The following is a 24,413-nucleotide window of genomic DNA, read 5'->3' as shown; positions in this document are numbered from 1 at the left end:
CTATATTCGTTTAGTGATAGAATGGGTAAGGGAGCTGTTGAAGGTTTTATTCCTGATATGTCAACGGGTACAAACGCAGACCCTGGTTATAGTCAAAGGAAGTCAATGTATAATGATGAAACAAAAGCAGTGAATAGTTTTACCGTAGCAGTACCTCTTAAAGGTATATTTGGATTTTGCGATTATGATAAAGTTTTGTATGGTCTTAAAATTAGATTTCAACTACAAAGGAATGATAATGTAAATAGGTTGCTTTTTGGGGATGAAAATGCTTTTGGAGACAACAATAAATTTGTTATTAATGATTTGTGTTGGTATATCAGTGAATATACTCCTAATCTTAAAACGGAAGAGATGTTAAATAGAAGACTTAACTCAAAGAAACCGCTAAATGTATCATACCTTAAAAGAAGATGTCAACACGTTAAACTGGAACACACTACCTACACTTGGAATTTGGGTGTTCTTCAAGGAAAGCCACGATACCTCTGGCTCATTTTTAAAAAACCAGATGGAGAGGACGGTACTAATAAGAATAATGCGCTGAGTGATAATGCTAAGGTGAAACAACTTCGGGTTTCTCTTGATGGCACATTTTATCCGCGAGATAGATTGGAAATTGATTGGGAAAAAAATGATTATGCGGAAGCCTACAAGTCCTACCAAAAGGTGTGTGAAAGTAATGGTAATAATGATCCTATTTTGGATATGGTTGCATTTAAAGGTTTATATACAATCTACGCAATTGACCTGAGTTCTCAAAAGGAAACTATAAAGTCTAATCGAGTGGATACTTCTCTATACATTGAAAGAGGGGAGAATGAAGAGGTTAATGCATATTGTTTGCTTTTGGAGGAAACAGAATTACAGATTAATACAGATAATGGTGTTATGATTAATATCACATAGGTTTTTTCTCATAAATAAATGGTTGGGGTATATGTTAATCAAATCAATCTTAATAAATTAACATCTTGTATTCAAAATCAAAAGCCTTGTATTATTAATGTTAATACAATTCAAAGAAAAGGAGCTGTAAGAATTGATGTTTTACTCACACACACACAAGTAAAAACACTAAATGATGTTGGATCACTTAAAATTAAAATGACGAAACCTATGTTAAAGAAATATTCAATAGATGAGTCAAGAGGAGGATTTCTCCCGTTTCTAATTCCTTTATTTGCTGGTTTAAGTGCGGCGGGAGCATTGACTGGTGGTATTTCAGCAGCGGTAAAAACTGCTAACGAAAGGAAGGCACAACTAAAAGCTCAAAAAGAATTGGAAAGACATAACAAGGAGTTGGAGAAACAAATTAGTGGAAGTGGTGTAATTGTAGATTTTGCTCAAAAACTTGAAAGTCTACCTGATAAAGCTAGATTGTTGGTTGGAGATATGCTTTCCTCTATCGCTCAAGCGGGTGTTAAACTAACTAAACGGGGTAATGGATTGTATCTTTCTCATAAATAAATGGATAAATGGTTTAAACAATTTGGAAAGAATACAACGTCAAATATAGAACTAGCTAAATATTGTAAAACACTAAAAATTGATAATGTGGTTATTTGTATGAGAGATGAATTAACACATATAAATAAGAATACAAAGAATATTATTATGAATTTAGACACACAGAATGGTTCTCATTGGGTTTGTATTCATAATAGTCAGGATAAATATTATTTTGATAGTTATGGTATGCCACCACCTGTTGAAGTAATACAATTCTTACAGAATGGTGTTTATCAAACATTCCAAGTTCAAGAAATTAATTCTAAATGTTGTGGCCAATTATGTTTATATGTATTATTTCAACTCAACAATAATGAAAATTTTTATGATATCATTTTTTATCTAATATAAATGACCTATGTTGGAAAAGATGGTTCTATCTTTGGAAAATCCTCTCAGGATATTGATTTATCAAATTATTATACAAAGGCACAGGCTGAACGACAAAAATATAGTGTAAGTAAAAATATTAATATGAAGAATACTTATAAATTAATCAATTATCCAAACCCTACAGATGCGAATGACTTGATTAGATTCAGTGATTTATCACAATATATATCTTTAAAGAAAACAGCACGTTTTGTGAAACAAGTAAAATTTACAACCACAACACCTGGTTATACTGACCATACACCTTTCCTCATTGAATTTAACTACCTGCTTACAATTAAATTTTATAAAGAAGGACATTTAGTTAATATGCGAATTAATAAATGGGGGTATGATATGCCTGATTTAGGGTATAATTGGTCTTTTTCAATAAACATAGAAGACCTACATGATTTAAATCAGTCTCGTAAAGAAGAATATTATCCACTTGGTGAAGATAAGGATTTATGTGGAAGTACAATTAGTAAACAACAAATACGTGATTTTAAGAAAATAAAAATATATGATAGTATAGCGATGGTTCGCATGACAAAGAAGGAAGGTAATGAGATAAGGATAGAAAGCCGAGGAATACAAACCGATTTGGTAGTGGGAAGATGGGGTGGTATTACCTGTCATAATATTAATCTCACATATATTTCTGATACATAAATGGCAGGAAGAAGACTACAAGAGAATTATAATTTTTGTATTCAAGGATACCTACAAGAAAAGGGTGCTCGGTATTACATACCTTATGATTTGGAGCATATACATGGGAATTTTGTCATAAAAAACTGGCCTTATACTGATATTGTTAAACCCACAAATAGAGACTTGTTTAAAATATTAAATAAAAATGAACTTCTCAAAGTTATGAAATATAAAACTCTTTTAGAAATCGTCAACAAATCTTATTGGTATCCTATTATGAGAAAAATAATTATAGATACAAGAATATCTCAAAATCCAGATGAGTATATGTATAATATTCTTTGGGGTTCAAACTCAAGGGTAGCAAGGGATGAGGAAGGAGTTGAAGAAGAGAAGGAGGAAAGAGAGAAAAAGGAGAAGGAGGAAAGGGAGAGGGAGGAGAAGGAGGAGAGGGAGAAAAAGGAGGAGAAGGAGGAGAGGGAGAAAAAGGAGAAGGAGGAAAGGGAGAAAAGGGAGAAGGAGGAAAGGGAGAAAAGGGAGAAAAAGGAGAAGGAGGAGAGGGAGAAAATGGAGGAGGAGGAGAGGGAGCAAAGAGAGAGGGAGGAAAAATATAAAAAGATGGAAATCACTGAGATTCATAAAAGATTGAGTGTATTAAAGCAAATAAATCAATCTCAACGCACCGAAGAGGAAATTAAAGAATTAACAACTCTTATGAAGATAATGGTTTCAAAAATAAGAACGTCAATGTCTTCAATTTCAGAGATTTAAACGAGAAAGTGGTGAAGAAGAAGAAGAAGAAGAAGGAAAAGATTATGTGATTGATGATGTTGGTGTCATTGACTTTAGTTAGTTTTTATTTGTAAATAAATGGAGGAGAGAGTGAAGGCATTCCTTAGGATTCTTTATGTTTTAAAAATAAAGATTGAAATGTATATGTTGAAAACCAAAAAGGTTTTGATACTCTGTCGGAATTTTTCTGATAAATAAATATGAGTTATTGTCTCAAATGTAAAAAGAAAACTAAATCTAAAAATATCTCTTATGTTAAAGCTAAAAATAATAGAGTTTATCAAAAAGGAATATGTCAAGTATGTGGCTCTAAAAAGTGCCAATTCATCTCTCCTAAAAGAGGAGGAGACATACAAAAGTTTCTGTCAGGAAGTAAATTTACAACAACTGGAATTCCAGGGGAATTACACCTTCCAGGGTATTCTTTCTGTGGTCCAGGAACAAACTTGGATAAAAGATTAGATGAGGCTGACAATCCTAAACCTTGGTCTAAACCTACAAATAGGGTTGACGAAGTGTGTATGAAGCATGATATTGCTTATGGGAAAACCACTACGTTGACTGAAAAACATAAAGCCGACAGCGAAATGTTGTATAATTTGTCTTTGATACAAAATCCAACGTTGAGAGAGAAAGTTGATAGGTTTATTGTGAGAAATTTGATAAATGCTAAATTGAAACTTGGTCTTGGTTATTCCTCAAAAAACTATTAGGCTCTAATGATGCCATCAAGACTGAGGAGCTTTTGGCTGAAGAATTACACAAACCTATAATCACAAAGTTTAAAAGAAGGAAGGTTTATTCTAAATACACTGACCACATATGGTCCGCTGATTTAATTGAATTGAATAATGACAGGGGATACAGGTATGCTTTAACCGTTATTGATTTGAGGAGTAGATTTGCCTGGGTTGTCCCTTTAAAAAATAAAAGGGGTGATACTTTAATGTTAGCCTTTAAGCTAATATTTGATCGGGATAAAAGGAAACCAAAGAAGTTATGGACTGATGAGGGAACAGAGTTCTATAACAAAATATTCATGAAATTTCTTAAGGGGAAGGGTATTAAATTATACAGCACCTTTAATGAAGGAAAGGCAGTTGTTATTGAGCGTTTTAATCGTACTTTAAAAGAGAAATTATATAAAAAATTCACACAACTCGGTTCTCAAAAATGGGTGTATTTAATTCAGGATATTGTAGATAATTACAATAATACAGTTCATTCATCAACACAATCAAAACCATCAGAAACATTTACAAAATTAGAATATGAAAAGGAGATTAATTTGAGAAAGCCCAAGTTTAAAGTTGGTGATATTGTAAGAATATACAAATGGAAAAGTCATTTTGAGAAAGGTTATACACAAAAATGGACTCGTGAATTATTTAAAATCATTGATGTAATGGATACAGTCCCTTGGACCTACAAATTATATGATTTAAATGGAGAAGAAATCTTGGGTTCATTTTACTCACAAGAATTACAAAAAACACAAGTAAGCAGATAATACCCTTGAAAATAATAAATAAATAAATAAAATGTAATGGGGATACGTTTTTAAATCTGTGAACCCCAAACACAGAATCCCACAACTTTTTAGTTGGGGCTTAACTTTTGTGTGTGTATAATGGGGATACGTTTTTAAATCTGTGAACCCCAAACACAGAATCCCACAACTTTTTAGTTGGGGCTTAACTTTTGTGTGTGTATAATGGGGATACGTTTTTAAATCTGTGAACCCCAAACACAGAATCCCACAACTTTTTAGTTGGGGCTTAACTTTTGTGTGTGTATAATGGGGATACGTTTTTAAATCTGTGAACCCCAAACACAGAATCCCACAACTTTTTAGTTGGGGCTTAACTTTTGTGTGTGTGTGTATGTGCGAGTGAGTCATAATAATATACAAACCCTAACCCAACCCCATCCCTAACCCAAACCCATCCCTAACCCAACCCATCCCTAACCCAACCCCATCCCTAACCCAACCCCATCCCCAACCCAACCCCATCCCTAACCCAACCCCATCCCTAACCCAACCCCATCCCTAACCCAACCCCATCCCCAACCCAACCCCATCCCTAACCCAACCCCATCCCTAACCCTCACATTCAAAATCCCAACCCTAACCCAATCCCATCCCTAACCCAACCCCAACCCTAACCCTCACATTCAAAATCCCAACCCTAACCCAACCCATCCCTAACCCAACCCCATCCCTAACCCAACCCCATCCCTAACCCAACCCCAACCCTAACCCTCACATTCAAAATCCCAACCCTAACCCAACCCCATCCCTAACCCTCACATTCAAAATCCCACCCAAACCCTAACATAATCTTTCTTTTCTTCTTTTTTAAATACGTATTTCTTTTTTTTTTCCTCTTCCTCCAATTCTGTCTTTCAAGGCTTTTAAGTTTGAAGAAGTAGAAATGGGAAGAAAGAATTTTCCAGCATTTTCTTCCTCGAACTTTCTTGATATTGCTTAAATCAAGCGTCATTAAATAAAGAACATTGTTCATTGCTTTAGAATCCAAAGAGTCTCCAAGAGGAACCCCACAGGTAGAGTCTCCAAAATAAAACCAACTTTCCAAGTTCCCAAGGTATAACCACATTCCTGTTGAGCCTCCAAGATAGGTATCACATTCCGAGTCATCAAAACAAAACCCCCATTCCGAGTCTCCAAAACGAAACCAGTTTTCAAAGTCTCCAAGGTAAAACTCTTTTCCTAATTTTATGAAATTTAGTGAGTCTCCAAGGTAGGCTCCACAGTTAGAACCATCTAGGCAGACCTCATAATTAGTTTTTCCCAAATTTAGTGAGTCTCCAAGGTAGGCTCCACAGTTAGAACCATCTAGGCAAACCTCATAATTTGTTTTTCCCAAATTTAGTGAGTCTCCAAGGTAGGCTCCACAGTTAGAACCATCTAGGCAGACCTCATAATTAGTTTTTCCCAAATTTAGTGAGTCTCCAAGGTAGGCTCCACAGTTAGAACCATCTAGGCAAACCTCATAATTTGTTTTTCCCAAATTTAGTGAGTCTCCAAGGTAGGCTCCACAGTTAGAACCATCTAGGCAGACCTCATAATTAGTTTTTCCCAAATTTAGTGAGTCTCCAAGGTAGGCTCCACAGTTAGAACCATCTAGGCAAACCTCATAATTTGTTTTTCCCAAATTTAGTGAGTCTCCAAGGTAGGCTCCACAGTTAGAACCATCTAGGCAGACCTCATAATTAGTTTTTCCCAAATTTAGTGAGTCTCCAAGGTATAACTCTTTGGCTGGGTCATCAAGGTAGAACTCGTTCAGTGGGTTTTGTTTTGATAACTCACAATAAGTATCATCATGGTAGAACTCTTTTTCAGGATTTTGTGGATCTCCAAGGTATAACTCTTTGGCTGGGTCATCAAGGTAGAACTCGTTCTGTGGGTCTTGGTTGTTCAAAAGATCTTCAAACAAAAAAATAACTTTATCCCAAGTTGTGTTAAAAGTAGAATTTTCATTTCGTAGCTCAGATACAATTTCCTCCATCGACAAGAGGTTCGAGTCCAGTTCATCAATCTGAAGGTTGAGCGCTACACAGGTAGTAGGACTCCAAGGAATAGCAAAGTTATCCCATTCCATTTCGGCATAGGAGTCCATTCTCAAGTGAAGCAGAAAGCGTGTTTGAAAAAGCCTGTGTGGTCGGTGCCTTTTATAAGAAGGGCTGGGTGTGTGTCATTTCCTGTGGAAATTCCCTGGGCGTGTCTTAACTGGAAATGATGTGATGGAAATTCCCTGAAAATGATGTTATGTATTACCTGGAAATGATACAATGCTGAAGAGTTTATAAAGTGGGTGGGACTTAGCAAAAGTGGGCGGAGCTTAGCAAAAGTGGGCGGGGTATAGCAAAAGTGGGCGTGGCTTAACAAAAAGTGGGCGGGGCTTAGTAAAAGGTGGGCGTGGCTTACCAAAAAGTGGGCGGGGTTTTTCCAAAAAGTGGACGGAGCTTAACAAAAGGTGGGCAGAGCCTACCAAAAAGTGTGTGGCACTGGAGGCGCTCAAATAAGAACATTGAGGGAGGTTTACCATTTTATCTTAGCTCAGTTAAAATATCTTAATAAAGAACCAAACTCAATCATCTTTTTTGTTAATATATTAGATGGTGAAGAGAGTGGCAAGAGAATTAAATTATTTCCCACGCATAAACAAATATTTGTAGGGTCGTTGTTTGAGTGGGTTATATTCACCAGATGATATTAAGAGTAAAAGGTTAAAAGGTCCATAAGGTCAGAAGGATCACAGGTGTTTAAGTGGTCTAATGAATAAGGATAGCATGTCAAAAGGTTAGAAGGTTCGTAAAGAACAGGGTGAGAGAAATATAGGTGTTTAGGGTCAATGAGGGAGGGAAAGAATTAATATGGAAGTGAATGGGTCAAAGATTAATCTGCCAGATGATATGTAGAAGAAGGATGATAGGTCTATAAGAGAAAACAAATATTTGTAGTGTTTGAGTGGTCTAATGAACAACATTAAGGATAGGTACTACAGACAAAAGGTTCATAAAGATGAGGGTGGGAGAAATAGAGGTGTTTATGATTTTTGAAAAAGACAAGGGGGTAAATGACATTAGATAGGGATTTCCCATGTTAAACGGAGGTGTCCCAGAAGCAACATTATTACACTACTGAGGGGAGGGGAACGGGGGGGGGGGGGGGGGGGGGAGCGAGCCCCTTGGCAAAGCGAGCGATTTTTTTTTTCATAGCGTCATAGCGTTTCATAGCGTCATAGCGTTCATAACGTCATAGCGTCATAACGATTTTTTTTTTCATAGCGTCATAGCGTTCATAGCGTCATAGCGATTTTTTTTTTCATAGCGTCATAGCGTCATAGCGTCATAGCGTTCATAACGTCATAGCGTCATAACGATTTTTTTTTTCATAGCGTCATAGCGTTCATAGCGTCATAGCGATTTTTTTTTTCATAGCATCATAGCGTCATAGCGGTCATAGCGATTTTTTTTTTCATAGCGTCATAGCGTTCATAGCGTCATATCGTTCATAGCGTCAGCGTCATAGCGTTCATAGCGTCATCACGTGATCGCTCTGAGCGAATCAGCGCCCACCTGCTCTGATTCCGTTGATTCCGTGCGCTGAAATGCGCTGAGGTAAATATGAATAAAAAATATGGATCGTCAAATATTTTGAGTTCGGCCATGTTCGTCCCACGCTCAATGGCCATGTCTATGTCAAATATCAAGCACGTAAGCCTCGCCGTTTAGGAGTCTATCGGTAACATGACACACACACACACACACACACACACACACACACACACACACACACACACACACACACACACACACACACACAAACTGTGTTTTATATTTATATATAGATATAATAACTATAATATAATATAATATATTAATTATAATATAATATATAGTTAATTATTATATTAATATATTACAATATAATATACGTATTATAATACGTTTAATATAATATAATAACTCTATACAAATCGTGTTTTAAGAGTTGTATGAATCTCAATTGAAAGGTAGGTGCATGGTGGAGTCATTTGAATAATCAGGATCAGGTACAAAATTACAAATTGGATCCAAAGACGAGTCTTTCCATGATTTAATGCTCCTTAGCGAAACAAAGCATCTGATACAATTAGAAACAAAACCATTCCATCAGTTTGTTCACATCGATACCACTCTACTGTAAGAGTGAAGAAGGAAAACTCTATGGATAAAAAAGAACATTTAACGGATCCCTACCTGTTGTCCTCGTCATCATCATCGTCGTCATCATCATAATCATCTCCTTCCATGTAGTCCCTGTGAAGAACAGTTTATTGCAGACTATCTTTGGCAAGGCCTGCTTATATAATCCTACTTGGAAAATTTCAGTCATGTAGAAAATTATGCATCAGAAAATGCTGATGTGTGTGGGGATTTTCCAGGGCTAGACTCTTCTTCTTTTTCTGTACCCAGGCTACATGGCTCAGAGGTTAGTGGTGCATACCTCTGTGCAGAGTTAGGAAACTGAGATTGCATGGGAGAATTGTTGCCCCACTTTTGCATGAATTCTTCAGTCTCGTCTGTGCAGTCATTACCCCGCGCACACAAAGTGAAAAGCGGGGTTAAGCAATTGGTTACGATGCGCAGGGATACAGTGTACCTATTCTAGATCGGGATACACACCTAGATCATTCATCCCAGCAAGCTGGTACTCAATTTGCCGACCTCGGAAAGATGACAGGCTGAGTCAACCCCCCTGGCGTTAATTCAGCGATCGACCGGGATTCGAACTCAGGATCCTAGGATCCCAAGCCGGCACCCTAACCACTCAGGATCTCATCAGTTATGGGGGAAAAAAATTCCTTTGCAAGTGTTAGTCCGATGGACACGAATTTTTCACAATATGAGCAGCCTCTCCTGTAGAATTTTTTAAATGATAATTATGATGTCATAGGTCACGTGGTACAGGCGCCGTCTTGGAAAAATCTAAAAATGCTGCACCTCTATATCTCTAAAACCTCTCCATGGAAAACTTTGAAACGTGGCTCATTGTAAATAACTCCACATGGGGAATAAGTGTTTTAAACGATGGCGTCATTGGTGCAGTAATTATGACATCATAATTCGACAGGGACAACGCTTTGTCTGATCAGTTTGAAATTTATTGTGCATGATCTATGCAACAATTATATTAGAGGATATAAATGTATTACGTCATCTCTCAATTGGTCTGCAAGGGTGAACCGGCTAAGCTGTTCTTGCGATTGGAATTGCAAGGAATGAGACATTTTGGACCATCGGGGCCATTGCGCACGCTTCTTCAGTGTACGCTTCAACAATGGCCTAGCAAACTAATATTTCGTTCTAATAATCTGTGTCTGTTGGCTAATCGGGCTAATAATAAAGATAACGTTTCAATTTGTAATTATCCAATTGTTTTGATTGTTACGTTTTTGTGTTTGTGGTAGCTCAAACGCCTTTGAGGCATCTAGCCTGCATTCTCTTCCTGACCCGACTGTGACCCATCACGCCTGGTGCGTCACAGGCAGGGTGTTGCATCTCGGGACTACACAATCCTTCACAGGAACGTTACGCCAAGGGTTGCATCGGTTGGCATTCCCTGGTGCAATTCCATGCTGCCTTTTGAAAAGGGTAAGTCATTAGGTACCGGTACCGTCAACAAATCCTAAATACCTCCCCTAATCAACAGCACCCTACACCAGAGTGGGGCCTACCCAGGATTGGTTTTCAGCAAAGGAAGTGCTCACAGCTTGCTCTATTCCTCCCAATACTCCGTAAAGGAGTCTGGGACTTTGATGATTGGCAATGTCTACCTATTATAGAGTTGCAAGCAATAATTACTTATTTCAATATAAAAAATAGCTAACTGAAAGTACACACAATATAATTACAATCATTGTCCCCACCAATTGGACTTTATTTATTTATTACTTGCAAAATGGAAGATTTTTCAAGTATATTGGTTGGTGTTGTGCGTTATTGTGTCTGTCTGTCTGTCTGTCTGTCAATCGCCTACAGGTCACAATTTTAAACCAATCTTCACAAAACTTCACTATATGGTAGAGTTGGTCATAATGAAGAAGCCTAGTAATTTTGAGGTCAAAGGTCAAAGGCCATCCTGAGGTCAATTTTCCAAAATTGTCATTTTTTAAATCTAATTGACTTGAAAATTGAACAGCATTTGCATATTGAGTCACTAAATTGGGAAGCCAACTATTTTTGAGGTGAAAAGGTCAAAGGTTAACTCAAGGCCAAAATTCCAAAATCAACAATTTTCATCCAATTGACTTGAAAATTAAACAGCAATTGCAGAGCACCTCAATGAAATAGGAGACCAACTAGTTTAAGGTGAAAAGGTCAAAGGTCAAATAAAGGTCAAAATTCTAAAATAATCAATTTTCATCTGAAAAATAATCAATTTTAATGTGATTGACCTGAGCTTTGATTAAGATCGTTAATTTTAATCTTAATGAAATGGACAATTTGATGTATCCATTGCAACTTTTTTATTTTGGGGAGAGGTGGATTTTCCAAGTATCATGCTCTGCATGACGTCTTCTTGTTTATTTATTTTTATTTAAAAAAATTAAAAACTTTATTTTTTAACGACAGCAAAATGTAAAAGCTTTGTAAATGCACTTTCAATCATATAAAGAAATATATAATCCTAATTGCTTTGTTTCGTGGTTACTCAAAATAATGCACCACACGGTACTTCCATTTTCCGTCCAACTATGGCCAGTTAATTGCCTTTTCATGTCAAAACCTTCATTTCGGGTGCACACTCAGGTTTGTACTCACACAAAGAAGTCCAGGCTGTGAAAAAGGAGATGGGAAGATGAAAATACAATTACTTTGGCATTCTGAAGCAACCCTACGATGTGTCATTTCAAACATAGGGTGACACACACAAAGTCAAAGAATGCTTTTCTTTGCAAGTTGGGAGGAAGCGATGATTGTTAGCACCAAACTTCACATTGTATAGCAAGAGTGCAAACATCTATTGAGGGCATTTTTTAAAAAACCTTGATGACTAATAGGAGTCTTTGAACAGAACAATATTCATCAAAGAGACAGTGTATATTTTATCCCGGTATTTTATATTTTATCCCGCCATGCTTCAAAACAATTCAATCTTGCCCGTGCTGTGGGATAAAGGCTTGGACAAAGGGCACACAACTTGATTCATGCATGATGATGTAACTTCCCAATATTGTGAGAGTTGTCCTTGACATTCTCCATTACAACTTTGGAAAATCACATGCAGTAGTTTCTTTCAAGTTTCCAGGCAGCATTTGCGTCCAAACGACATATCCTTTCGTATCCCCAACTTAAATCCGTGGGATTATTTCCTACTGGGGACATTTAAGGAGTCGAATCTTTAAACAAGGGCAACAACTCTCACGAGGAGCTGAAGGTGGGATTAGTGGGATTTTGCAACTCGATCGACGGGGGACTCATGCTGCAGAGCGCTGAATCATTCCATTGGTGGCTTAGAGGAATACCAAAAGCAAAGTGGTATCACCTCAAAAGTGTTGATCACCACAAAGCAATCTTCAAATAAGCTAAACACAGTCCCTTCAGAAACTATTCACACCCCTTGACTTTTTACACATTTTGTTGTTACAGCCAAAATTTAGAGTGGATTAAATATAGATTTTTTTTTGTCAATGATCTACACATAGTACCCCATAATGTCAAAGCAGAATTTTTAAAAAGAAATTCTAACAAAATTCTTAGCTTGTAGGCAGGAAGCTGTTTTCATACCTGCAATCCGAAGGCTGTCCTTTTCTCTTGCGTGAAAATTCAGAGGGAAGAGCAGGTAGTAGAGACGGAGGAAAGGAGGGAGAAATTGAGGGTTGGAGCGTGCAAGAGTTGGGTGGAATCAAATCTTCGATCGCAGATGCAATATCCATTATCTGATCTGCCATGGAGCTACCTGGAGTTACAGAGAGGAAACAAAATGGATAGTTCTGGGGGTTAGGGGAGAAGGTGACTCTGATGTGGTAAGGTAAGATAAGGGAAGGGGAAGGTGTGAAGGAGAAGGAGATAGGATTTGAAAGTGGGGATGAAGGCAGTTAGAGAAACTGCACAGAGCAGGGTGTGGTGTTTAATTAGTGACGAGTTAGGACAGGATCAGAGAAGGGCAGTTTTTTTTATGCAAAGGTTATTAGAGTGAGAAATAGGGTTAACGTAGAGCCAAGCCGCATGATGTGTGGTCAGGGAAGATTCGTATTTGATCTCCAGTTCATACTGATCAATGCTTAAATGTGGATAAAAATACACAAACACATGTGAAACTAGAAAGAGCAATCAGAGATTGCAGATCCTCACCAGGAGGTGTTTTCGGTGGTTTTTAAGGCTTTTGTGTTGAAACAAATATGGCGGCCGAACCACGTGACCGATGGCGTCATCATTAAAAAAAATTCTCCACCAATTTATCCGGAGATGATGCTCAATAAATTTCATCTTAGATCAGATGAAGTTTTCTACTTGTGGAATTATGACGTCATAATGGAGACACCTACGACATCATCATTAACATATTTTATTCCACATGGAGAGTTCTTTACAATGAGCCAGGTCTCAATTTTTTCGATGCAGCACTTTCGGAGATATAGAGGTGCAATTTTTTTCGGTTTTTCCAAGATGGAGGCTGAGCCACGTGACCGATGATGTCATAATTATAATTTATAAAATCCTACATGTGGAGTTGCACCTATGGTGAAAATTTCCTGTCAATCGGACCAACGGTTGCAGAGAAAATCATATTTATTCTGTGCGGACAAACAAACAGATATCCTCTCCTCAGGCAAGGGTAAAAATACTATCATATAAACAAACCCACAAATCAAATACAGACAAGACCACTCAAATGTGTGTTCTGCAATAAATATTGGAAAATGTTTTTTATTTTAAGAAAGCCAAGATGAAGATATGTGTCCTGTATAAATGTTTATATATATATATATATACTGTATGTATATGTTTCGTCTTGATGAGACAATATGACAAAGTGTTAGTGTCATGACTTTAATGTCAAGAAGGAGGTTTTTAAAGGTTAAGTTTGGTACAGGCCACAATATTGATAGATAAAACAATGACCGCATTGCAAATCGATCGTCTTCTGGCCTCCTCATCAATCAAAATGGAATTAATCTCATGGCCTCCACCAGATGTGGAATAACACCTTTTTATTCCTGTTTTATGACTTTTGAACATTTCCCTACGGTGATATCTAAACTTCAGTGTGCAAGTAATATGTTATATGTATGACATATAATGTATGAGGACATACGATTTGATATTTAAGCCATATGGTACAGCTTGCCGGCTGAACTCTTCTTTTTTTTTGTTTTGTTATGTGAATAGTTTTTCAATCCGATTCCTATCTATTGTGTTCTTGAGTTTGTATCCTTTGGATTTGTGCAATCCAGTCTGCCTTTCCTATTGTCAGTCTCTGTCAGGGACCTTTTGATCGTGTGTCAATCCATGTCGTTTGTATTGTCTTTTCCATCTTATATGTTGTTACATGGAAGACTTGGGGGAGGGAATACATAGATAGATTGCGTTAATAATAGTACAGGCTGTGTGTTGGAATAGGTCAGCATTACCCTTGTATTAGGGATCTGGAAGGTGTAAGTCATACGTAATATGTGCACTGACGGGGCAGCAATAGAGCAGAATAGGGTGAGGTTGTGTTGGGTGAAACCTCTTGTGCAGGCAAAGCCAGGTGCAGGACTTGGGTACAAAGGCGCATGGGAAAGCGCTACAAACTTTTAATGGGACATCCAGGCCGCTTGACCAGAGGACAGCAGGCCATGGTGGCAAAGTGCAATCTAGAGCCCTGAAGAGTGGTGGAACACATGCGCGTGGCAGATTACATTTGATACCAGAGGAAAAGACATCCCCTTCTCTGATTGGCTGCCTCTCTTGTCTTCAGGCCTCCTCATCGCCATCCCCTCGTCTCCTGGCCTCTTAACCACCATTTTCTTGCCGGAACCACACTTCGCCCTGTGCCATGGCAACCTGCACGACACCAGCCCAAGACCAGCTTGTGCCTACCTAAAGAAAGTCCTTGCCTCCTCTCTTCGTTGTGTGAATTGGGTATTGTCGGCACCATAGCGGGTTATTTATTTTATTTGTACATTAAACCGTATTTGCTCCTCATTTTCATTCCTCTGTCGATTCGCCAGATCCATCCCGTATTTATTGGTTGTCCTGTCCTCCCTTATCCCCCATGTGTTTTTTAAAACAAACATTTATTCAACGAAAGAAACATATTCCCACATTTTACGTCCATGCATGCAACCTGCCGTCAGTTTTTGCTGCATGTGAATCCTTAGGGAATCGTGAATGGGAGTCGTAATTCTGAACGCAGAATTAAAATTCAGAAAACATTGTTTCAGTCGTTCGCGGACGTCTTAGCCCTGCGAATCAGAATGCCTGTGTTAGCTGAGCATCTGACGCGACAATATTGTCGTGATCAGCGCTGATTAACATCAACCACTAAAAGTATAGACAAAACTGGTTGTTACTCCCTTGGACCTGTCAGATTAATGCCGGCTTTGCGCTTGTGGGAAATCGCAAAAGCACACGAGGATCTTAGCTCTTTTTGAAAACTAGTGAGATACCCGTGCTACGCATGGGTGGGAGGGCAGAAGCAAACAGGCAATGCAGACATCGCGAATGCTAAAGCATGAAACCAATAAATTCCACATTCCTGTAGCACCTTCAATCGCACATCATGGACAGCAAGTCGCACATCATGGACATCAGACATGGACAGTAAGTTCGTGAATGACTTCCATGAAAAACGTACCCGTTCGCAAACAAACGGGTACGTTCACGCATAGAAACATCGATCGTGGGTTCGTTGCGAATCTGCCTATGGCGATCCATGAAGTTCACGTTCAGAAAGTAGAAACCATCACGGCATGTCGTCATACACTTGAACTCGATATCTCTTTTTTCATTCCAAACAACATATCTCCAATCACAAATTAATCACAAAATAAACTTTTAACAACATTGTTAATGTTTCCTTCATTGTAAAAAGTACCAAATTAACAGTTAAAAGGATTTTGAGCCGATAGCTGTTACGGCCTTGGCAAGATCGATGGAGACAGCGATCTGTTAGCGTATACACCGCCCAAATAGCTATGTGGAATTCTCTCATGTAGAGATTCAACCCGTGTCCTTATAAACTATCCATGGATATCCGTGTCCTTATAAACTACCCATGTCCTATATAAACTGTCCTACGTTTGAACTTTCGCCGAGGTCATTATTTACTTTTAATGATGTTTATATACGAATCGGAAAGAAGATAATTGGTTTTGGGTCGTCCTTTCCGCATATCGTGGGATTGTGAGTTGGAGAAACGGCCGTGATGGTGGGGAGGGGGATGGAATTCTTTCAAGCAGGGATTCAACCCGTGTCCTTATAAAAGGTCTTTATCCAAGGTTACCGAGTCCGATCGAGTCCGTGCATCGTCACAATGAGAACAATGAACGTTATGCGAACGCGAATGTTATGCGGGAGTCCAAACCTGAGAATGCTGGAGACTAAAGCTGAAATTGGGAAAACTATATAGCCTATTTTACTCCTGGAGATCCCAGGATTATCCACCCAAAATATCTTTGTGATTGGTTCAGCAGTTTTTACGGTACCTTCGAACAGACAGACACAGACAGACAGACAGACGGACGGACATTTGGTGAATTATTTTTTAAATGGGTTATTCCAAAACAAATAACATGTGAAGACTGAATACTGTGGGGTGGGGGAGGGGTAGGGGGAATACGACAGCAGAATGGGAGGGAAGAAATGGAATGCAATGAAGAATTAATTGTATACAAGAGGATATAATCTAAGGGGCCTCACACCAGACTGAAGCATAGACGGGAATGGGAAACGAGCAACTGGGTAAGGCCTTAGCTTTGTTGGTGGAGTTGTCGAAGCCGGTCCATGAACAAACGAGGCAGGGCGCAGGATGATGATGCAGGCACGACGAACCAGGGACGACGAACAGAAACAGACAAGAGGACAAACCAGGCACACAAAGCAGGATGAGGCAAGGAGAGGAACCCAGCAGTCACACTAAGCAGGAACAGGGTGGATGACCAAACCAGGCAGGACACGAGCAGGCAGACCATTCCTCTGCTCTCCACTCTCAGTGCCGAACCAAAACTACACTCTCCTATCCTTTTTCTTCTGAGACAATTCACCAACTGTCCCTTGTCAGACACTGTAGCGACCCATGGGTCCGCCAAGCAAGACCAGCAGCAGAATCTCCTTGCTCCAGGCGGTGACGTCACCGGCGGACAACCTCGGAGCCGGGGTGGCTGGTCACGTGACCACCAAAGCGTGCCGCGCGTGCGGTTATAATCCTTTGCACCTGTCGGTCACGTGACCACCGAAGCACGCCTCGCCTGAGAGGCGTGGTTTTCGGTTTCGGTTATGCTTTCTGGTTTGGATATATATGCAGCCCGATAAACGGGCTTTGGAGAGTTCCCGAGTTAGTTTTTACAATAAATATCTTCTCGGACGAGTTTGTGCCTTGCCCGTCATTTTGTCCGTCTCATGCTGGAGCACGGGCTCCTTCACTGGTGACCCCGACGTGATCTGAACACGCAACCTTCTGATGGTGACCTCCGACTCCGACCTGGTGACCTCCGACTGCCCCCGAACGGATTCTGGGGCTGCGAACGGACACGGCAAGTGCGCCCTAGCCAGGGAAGCCACCTAGGCTGGTGACGCCGGCTTCTCCCGCACCGCTTCGGGCGCAGTTTCGACCACGGTTTCGACATGCCGGAGTTTCGGAAACGACGACGGCCATGACTATGAGGTTCGCGCACCGCGCTTGGCTCCTCCTCTACGACGGGAGGGGCGAACCTATTCCAAGACCCTCCGAAGGCACGGCTGCTTCGTCACCTTCGCGCGCACTGACGTTGGCGGAACGGCTGCTTCGTCACCTTCGCGCACACTGACGTTCGCGGCACGGCCGCTTCGTCACCCTCGCGCAACTACAACTACAACCGCAACTACTTCTCCGACCCTGCATCCTCGGGAGGCCCGCGAGGAACCTCGGCAGCCTCCCCCGAGGCCTTGACCAGCCCCTCGGTTGGCTCACCCGCTTTTCGCGTGCACCGCTCGAGCCTTCTCGGCACTGCACCCACGAACTGCAACCTCGGGAGGCCCGCGAGGAACCTCGGCAGCCTCCCCCGAGGACTTGCCCGGCCCCTCGGCCGCCCCCCGTCCTGCACCCCCCGTCCGACCACCCGCCACCACACCGGACCCCCCCGGACCCCCCCTGCCTGCACCCCCCGTCTGACCACCCGCCACCACACCGGACCCCCCCCCCCACCGCCCGCGACTGGCCAGGGGGTCGTTTCGGTCGGGTCATCCGGACCCCCCTCAGGTTGACCTTCCTGGATCAAGTCCATTCTGGGGGGGTGTGTGTAGCGACCCATGGGTCCCCCAAGCGAGACCAGCAGCAGAATCTCCTTGCTCCAGCCAGTGACGTCACCGGCGGACAACCTCGGCGCCAGGGTGGCTGGTCACGTGACCACCAAAGCGTGCCGCGCGTGCGGTTATAATCCTTTGCACCTGTCGGTCACGTGACCACCGAAGCACGCCTCGCCTGAGAGGCGTGGTTTTCGGTTTCGGTTATGCTTTCTGGTTTGGATATATATGCAGCCCGATTAACGGGCTTTGGAGAGTTCCCGAGTTGGTTTTTACAATAAATATCTTCTCGGACGAGTTTGTGCCTTGCCCATCATTTTGTCCGTCTGATGCTGGAGCACGGGCTCCTTCAACACGATCATAAACTCTGCACTCTCGGGAGGCAATCATAACTCCTCCCTTCTCTCTCTCTTTTCCTTCCACAAACATCACCGCTTTGCACAAAAAAGGTGCAAAAACAGATCCTAGCAACTACAGACCAATCAGCCTTCTCCCAATTATCAGCAAAGTCATGGAATCCATCATTGCTTCGGATATGAAATCTTTCCTCTTCTCCAATGGCTTGATCTCTGATCATCAATTTGGTTTCAGACCAGGTCACTCTACTCTGGACATGCTGCTTCTGCTGTCTCAACAATGGATGGAGGTCCTCAATGCCAAACAGGAAATTAGAGCAGTCTCCCTTGACATATCACGTGCCTTCGATACGGTCTGGCACCCCGCTCTGCTCACCAAACTCTCCTCTTTTGGTATCCATGGAAATCTCCACGCATGGCTGGCGGACTTCCTCTCTCGTCGTAGTCAACGTGTGGCCCTGAATGGGTTTCTCTCATCTCCTCTTCCTGTTCAGGCTGGAGTTCCCCAAGGCAGTGTTCTGGGCCCTGTGCTTTTTCTGGTCTTCATCAATGATCTCTCTGACTCTATTGAAAATCCTCTCTATCTCTTTGCTGATGACTCCACTCTCTGCTGCTCCATTCCTCATCCCTCAGATCGGCAGTCTGCAGCCTCCTCACTCTCTGCAGACCTGGACAAAATCACAGACTGGGCAAACAAGTGGAACATGTCTTTCAATCCTGACAAATCTCACACTCTTACGATGTCTCTCCGAAAAGACCGACTGGACAACCCTCCCATCTACTTTCTGAATAATCCTCTCCAAGAAGTTCTGTCACTCAAGCTTTTGGGTCTCACTATCTGCCATGATCTTTCCTGGGAAAACCACATTTCCAAGCTGGCCTCCAAAGCCAGTCGCCGACTGGGCATCCTCCGTCATGCGAAGTCCTTCCTTGGCACACCTGAGCTCCTCACCACATACAAGGCTTTCATCTGCAGCTCAATGGAATACTGCTCTCCCCTCTGGGCTGGTGCTCCTGCCTCACACCTAGCTCGTCTTCACGCTGTTTAAACCAAAGCGTTCAGAATCATTGGAATCTTCCGCGATGAAGCTATCTCCGAGGGCCTTTCACTTACTCACCGCAGGCAGGTTGGTGGTCTTTCCGTCTTCGACCGACTCCTCTCCGGCCTTGCTCCCCCAGCTCTCTCTGGGCTCTGTCCCCCAAATATTCCTGCAGGTCGCACAAGATCTGCCTGCAACCCTCTTATGGTTAACTGCCAAAATCAAGACTCTCTGCTCACCTTCACTCCTTCATTCCTCTTTTCTCCCGCCTCTGGAACAAACTCCCTCACTCTCTTCAATCCCACTCCTCACTCCAGGTCTTTAAAACGGCTGTTCACCACCATCTCTTATCTTCCCCAATCCAAAACCTTGATCTTTTCTACCCCCGCTAATTTCACCCCAAATGCACTTTTTTGAGGTGACTTTTGTCTTCTTTCCTGGAAGTCCTTAGTGTCCTTGTGTTTTGTACCTATCCTGCCTCCCCCCAGGCCCTCTGCCTCCCACACATCTCCCGATGTCCCTGCCCTCAAATGTTGTGTTTGTGTGCTTCCTCCCCTTCTCTCCCCATCTTGTCGACCGCTCCCACTTTTATATACTTTGTTTACTTGTTTGTTTGATTTGTTTGTTTGATAAATGTTAGCTCTTTCACGAGTCTCGACTCTGTATACAAAAAAAAACGCCCCCTTTCAGAGCTCCTTCCTCTCTCTTTCCTGGATACATTTCTCTCCCAGATTTCATCACGTAATATGAAGCATAAACAGCACAATCTGTATTTTCAGCTTTCCTTTTGCATCTCTTTCCTCCTTGCTGAACGTTGCCAACCGCTTCCCTCCACCAACCCTGCTTGGCGACTCACCCAATTTATAATGTGGGTAATTTTGTGATTAAAAGTCAAAAACTTTTTTTCACGATTAGCTATGACGTTGCACCAGGAAGTCAACCGCCATATCCGTACTGTCTATGGGTTACATCGCGGTACGACTCAACTCAAACAGCGAATTATTTTCGATTTTCCACAAATATGCCTAGTTCATGCGTTCTTGGTGGTTGTAGTAATTCAAATCGAGATGGTTTCAGTGTACACCAATGTCCGAGAGATCTTAAGATTGCCAGAAATTGGACGAGGTTTGTCCAAAATAACCGAGTGTAGATCAGGCCTACAAAATATTGACTTTTGTGGTCGAAACATTTTACAGAGCACTGTTATGAAACAACAGAGATGGCTAGATCTTGTGTTTATCCGCCACAATCGAGAGAAGAAGCCATCCCCACGATTAAGCAGAAGAAACAGCCGTCATGCAAAACTGTAAGACCATCTCTACCCAGATACCAGCACAGGTGCATGGGCGATTTTCAATGGTTTTCAGAAGAAATAAAATTGCGTTTGTGTTCTGCTTTAAGATACCGACTCTTGAGGGTAATCCACTCCATGCTAATGATGGTGAGTGAGCCAGAAATGTGTCCATGGATTGATTCACAAGTGATTGTCTGGCATTACAAAAAAAAAAAAAAAAAAAAAAAAATGGACAACCCGAAAACATAATCCTCCGGCGACTTTGTCGGCGGAGGCATAACAAAAAAAGTTGGAAGGTTTATCTGCAGACTGCAGTGCGGCAGGTGAGGTTTTTTGTTTTTTTTGATGGACATTTGCGATGAAGTAATTAAATTACCTTAGGTTTATCCACGTACCTGACAAATATGACATATAAGTTATAAAATAGTCTCACTCAGTTTTCCCATCCATTCACAGCCAGAAATTAGTGTATCAAGTGCCTCGTTAGATTTCCATGCACACTGCATTGCTCAGCTTATTGTATGCATGATTAATTGACTCAATATCCCTTCCACGGCATCAGTGCTGCCCAAGCACTGCCAAAGAAGTTTCATGGTAAGGATTACACCATGGGGTTTGCCATTGCCTTCCCTGTATTACTTAGGGGAGGATTTCAAACTTGGTCAGTTGGAATTTGGTCAGACCTCCATCATATAATACCCTACTCATTGCAATCATTGATGCCTGTGAGGAACCAGGGCGGCAGGTTTATTAATCAGGTCAGGAATCGAACCCAGGCTCGACAGCTGAAAGACAAGTACACTGAAAAATATAACCCTTCTGACGATGGATTTCTAAATTCCAGGAATTGTATATTTTAATAATTATTCCCGCTTCTCCTCCCCTTTCCCCACAAACACACGTAATTGTAAACATACACACACACATACACACACACACACACACCCAAACCCACATACATGTACAGACACTAATGTACATAAACACACATAAACACACACATACACTACATGTACATACACACACATACATACAGATTACACACATACACTACATGTACATACACACATACTACATGTACATACACACACATACACATACACTACATGTACATACACTACATGTACATACACATTACACACATACACTACATGTACATACACACATATACTACATGTACATACACACATACTACATGTACATACACACACATACACATACACTACATGTACATACACTACATGTACATACACATTACACACATACACTACATGTACATACACACATACTACATGTACATACACACACATACACATACACTACATGTACATACACTACATGTACATACAGACACATACACACATACACAACATGTACATACACAAACATACACACACACTACATGTACACACACACACATACACTACATGTACATAAACACACACACACACACACACACACACACACACACACACACACACACACATACCCACACACCCACATACCCAAACCCACATACATGTACAGACACTAATGTACATAAACACACATAAACACACACATACACTACATGTACATACACACACATGTACATACACTACATGTACATACAGACACACACACACACACACACACACACACACACACACACACACACACACACACTTGTAATTTAATTATTCTTCTAAAGATGCTTGTTGTCCCTTTACAAACTATAACAGAGCAGCATCCATTGTTTCTCAAGGCGGTTAAACATTGAGTGTACACCGATCACTACCTTCGTTCAAAGGTTCAGGTAGTAATCTTGACGCCCAAACCACAAAAACCGTGGAATTTTTTTTTAATGCACAACCGTTTCGTTCGCAACAATCCGAGCTTCCACTAAAGTCAAACCACCATTGGCTCAATTCTCAGCAGAGAGAGAGAAAAACAGAAAGAAAAACATTTACTGAAAAATGAAAAACAATGACGTCACACAGGTATTAAAGGTGAAATGAAACTGATTAATTACAAACTAACAATGAAATAATAGAAACATACAATTACCTTATTTACCTTGTTTAAGTGGAGGTAAGCAGCAAATCGCTCCCTATAGGAATACTATTATCCAACTAGATTGATTTTTTGGGATTACATTATTATCATTCCCCGTGAACACACACACCTGCCATGGTGGTTTTAATTGTGAATGTGTCCCAGAGCAGAGGAACTCACCTGCGAGTGAGGAGGGATGAAGATGAAAAGGTGTGCGACGTTCCAGGAGGTGGTGAGGAGGAGGTCGGAGCGGGAATCTGTGTACAACCTGATGATGGAGGCACCGGGAATGTGGGAGAGGATTTGTGGGGTTCGAGAGGTGAGCGACATATATAAATATATAAATATATAATGAGGAAGAAGAAGAGGAGGGGCTAGATTGTGTAAGGTTCGAGGCGGTGTCGAGGTGACTGGGAGAGGAAAACAGCCAATGGGATGTGAGAGTGAGGGGGATGGGAAGGCAGGTAAATGAGGATAGATTGTGGAATTGGGGGGAGGAGGATAGTGGCGGCAATAAAAATATGGGAAAGGAGGCAGAACACGATCACACTGATGGGAGCAGAAGGAAAAGCGAGGTTGGTAATTCTCTCTCTCTCTCTTTGTCTGTCTCGATGTGGAATCCAGGTGTGATGAGAAGAAACGTGGACAGACCTGGAGGAGTGGACACACAGATGGGCGGCCGCTCCCCCCCCCACGTGTCCCACTGACCTACTTTCGAGCTCGTATTTACCGTTTTATCTGCGCATCTGAAAGGTATTATGACTGCCGGACAGCGCCGTCTGCAGGACAGCTCCGTCTTGTCCGCCGAGTGTTTACTTTGCTATAATCTCCCTTTTTCTTGGCATTGGAAACTATAATCGGTGGTGGAAGAGCAAGCTCAAACCAGCCTGGGTAAGAGAGCCGCAAAAATGTCGCAATGGGATGAATTGGTGCTCGTCTTGTTTGTCTTTGCCATCTGAGAACGTCGCTCAACGTGCCGACAATCCAGGTTCAAATCCTGCAGGAGCCACGCACACACCTGTACAGTGTATGGTATACAGTGCCTTCAGAAAGTATTCACACCCCTTTTTCACATTTTGTTATGTTACAGCCTGAATTTAAAATGGATTAAATTGAGATTTTTTGTCACTGATCTACACATAATAATGACAAAGTGAAATTTTTTCATTTTAAATTTTTTACAAAATAATTAAAAATGAAAAGCTGAACAATGAAAAAAGGGAACAATGAATGGAGCCAAATACAGGCAAATCCTTGAGGAGAATCTGCTTCAGAATGCAAAAGATCTGAGACTGCGGGAAGATTTATATTCCAACAGGACAATGACCCCAATCATACAGCCAAAGCAACACTGGAATGGCT

The 24,413-nt window shown here is 41.2% G+C and overlaps 1 protein-coding gene across 2 annotated transcripts in view; it reads right to left on the bottom strand.

The window, feature by feature from the left end:
• Window positions 1–23,404, bottom strand: part of BMAL1 (basic helix-loop-helix ARNT like 1) — a 112,799-nt gene extending 89,395 nt beyond the window's left edge. The window contains exons 1-4 of one of the 2 annotated variants that reach the window (XM_068134297.2): window positions 23,232–23,362; window positions 12,628–12,799; window positions 11,662–11,676; window positions 9,097–9,156 (exon numbers count right to left, since the gene is read on the bottom strand). In XM_068134297.2, coding sequence (XP_067990398.2) covers window positions 9,097–9,156; window positions 11,662–11,676; window positions 12,628–12,791 — 239 coding nt within the window. In that variant the 5' untranslated portion in view covers window positions 12,792–12,799; window positions 23,232–23,362. Of the gene's footprint in view, window positions 1–9,096; window positions 9,181–11,661; window positions 11,677–12,627; window positions 12,800–23,231 lie in introns of both variants that reach the window. The other variant, XM_078767359.1, reaches the window with a different exon arrangement.
• Between the last annotated feature and the right edge of the window lie 1,009 nt (window positions 23,405–24,413).

This window comes from Myxine glutinosa, chromosome 13, assembly GCF_964187855.1.
Source record: "Myxine glutinosa chromosome 13, kmMyxGlut1.1, whole genome shotgun sequence".
NCBI lineage: Eukaryota > Metazoa > Chordata > Myxini > Myxiniformes > Myxinidae > Myxine > Myxine glutinosa.
This window is presented reverse-complemented; position numbering and strand designations above follow the sequence as displayed.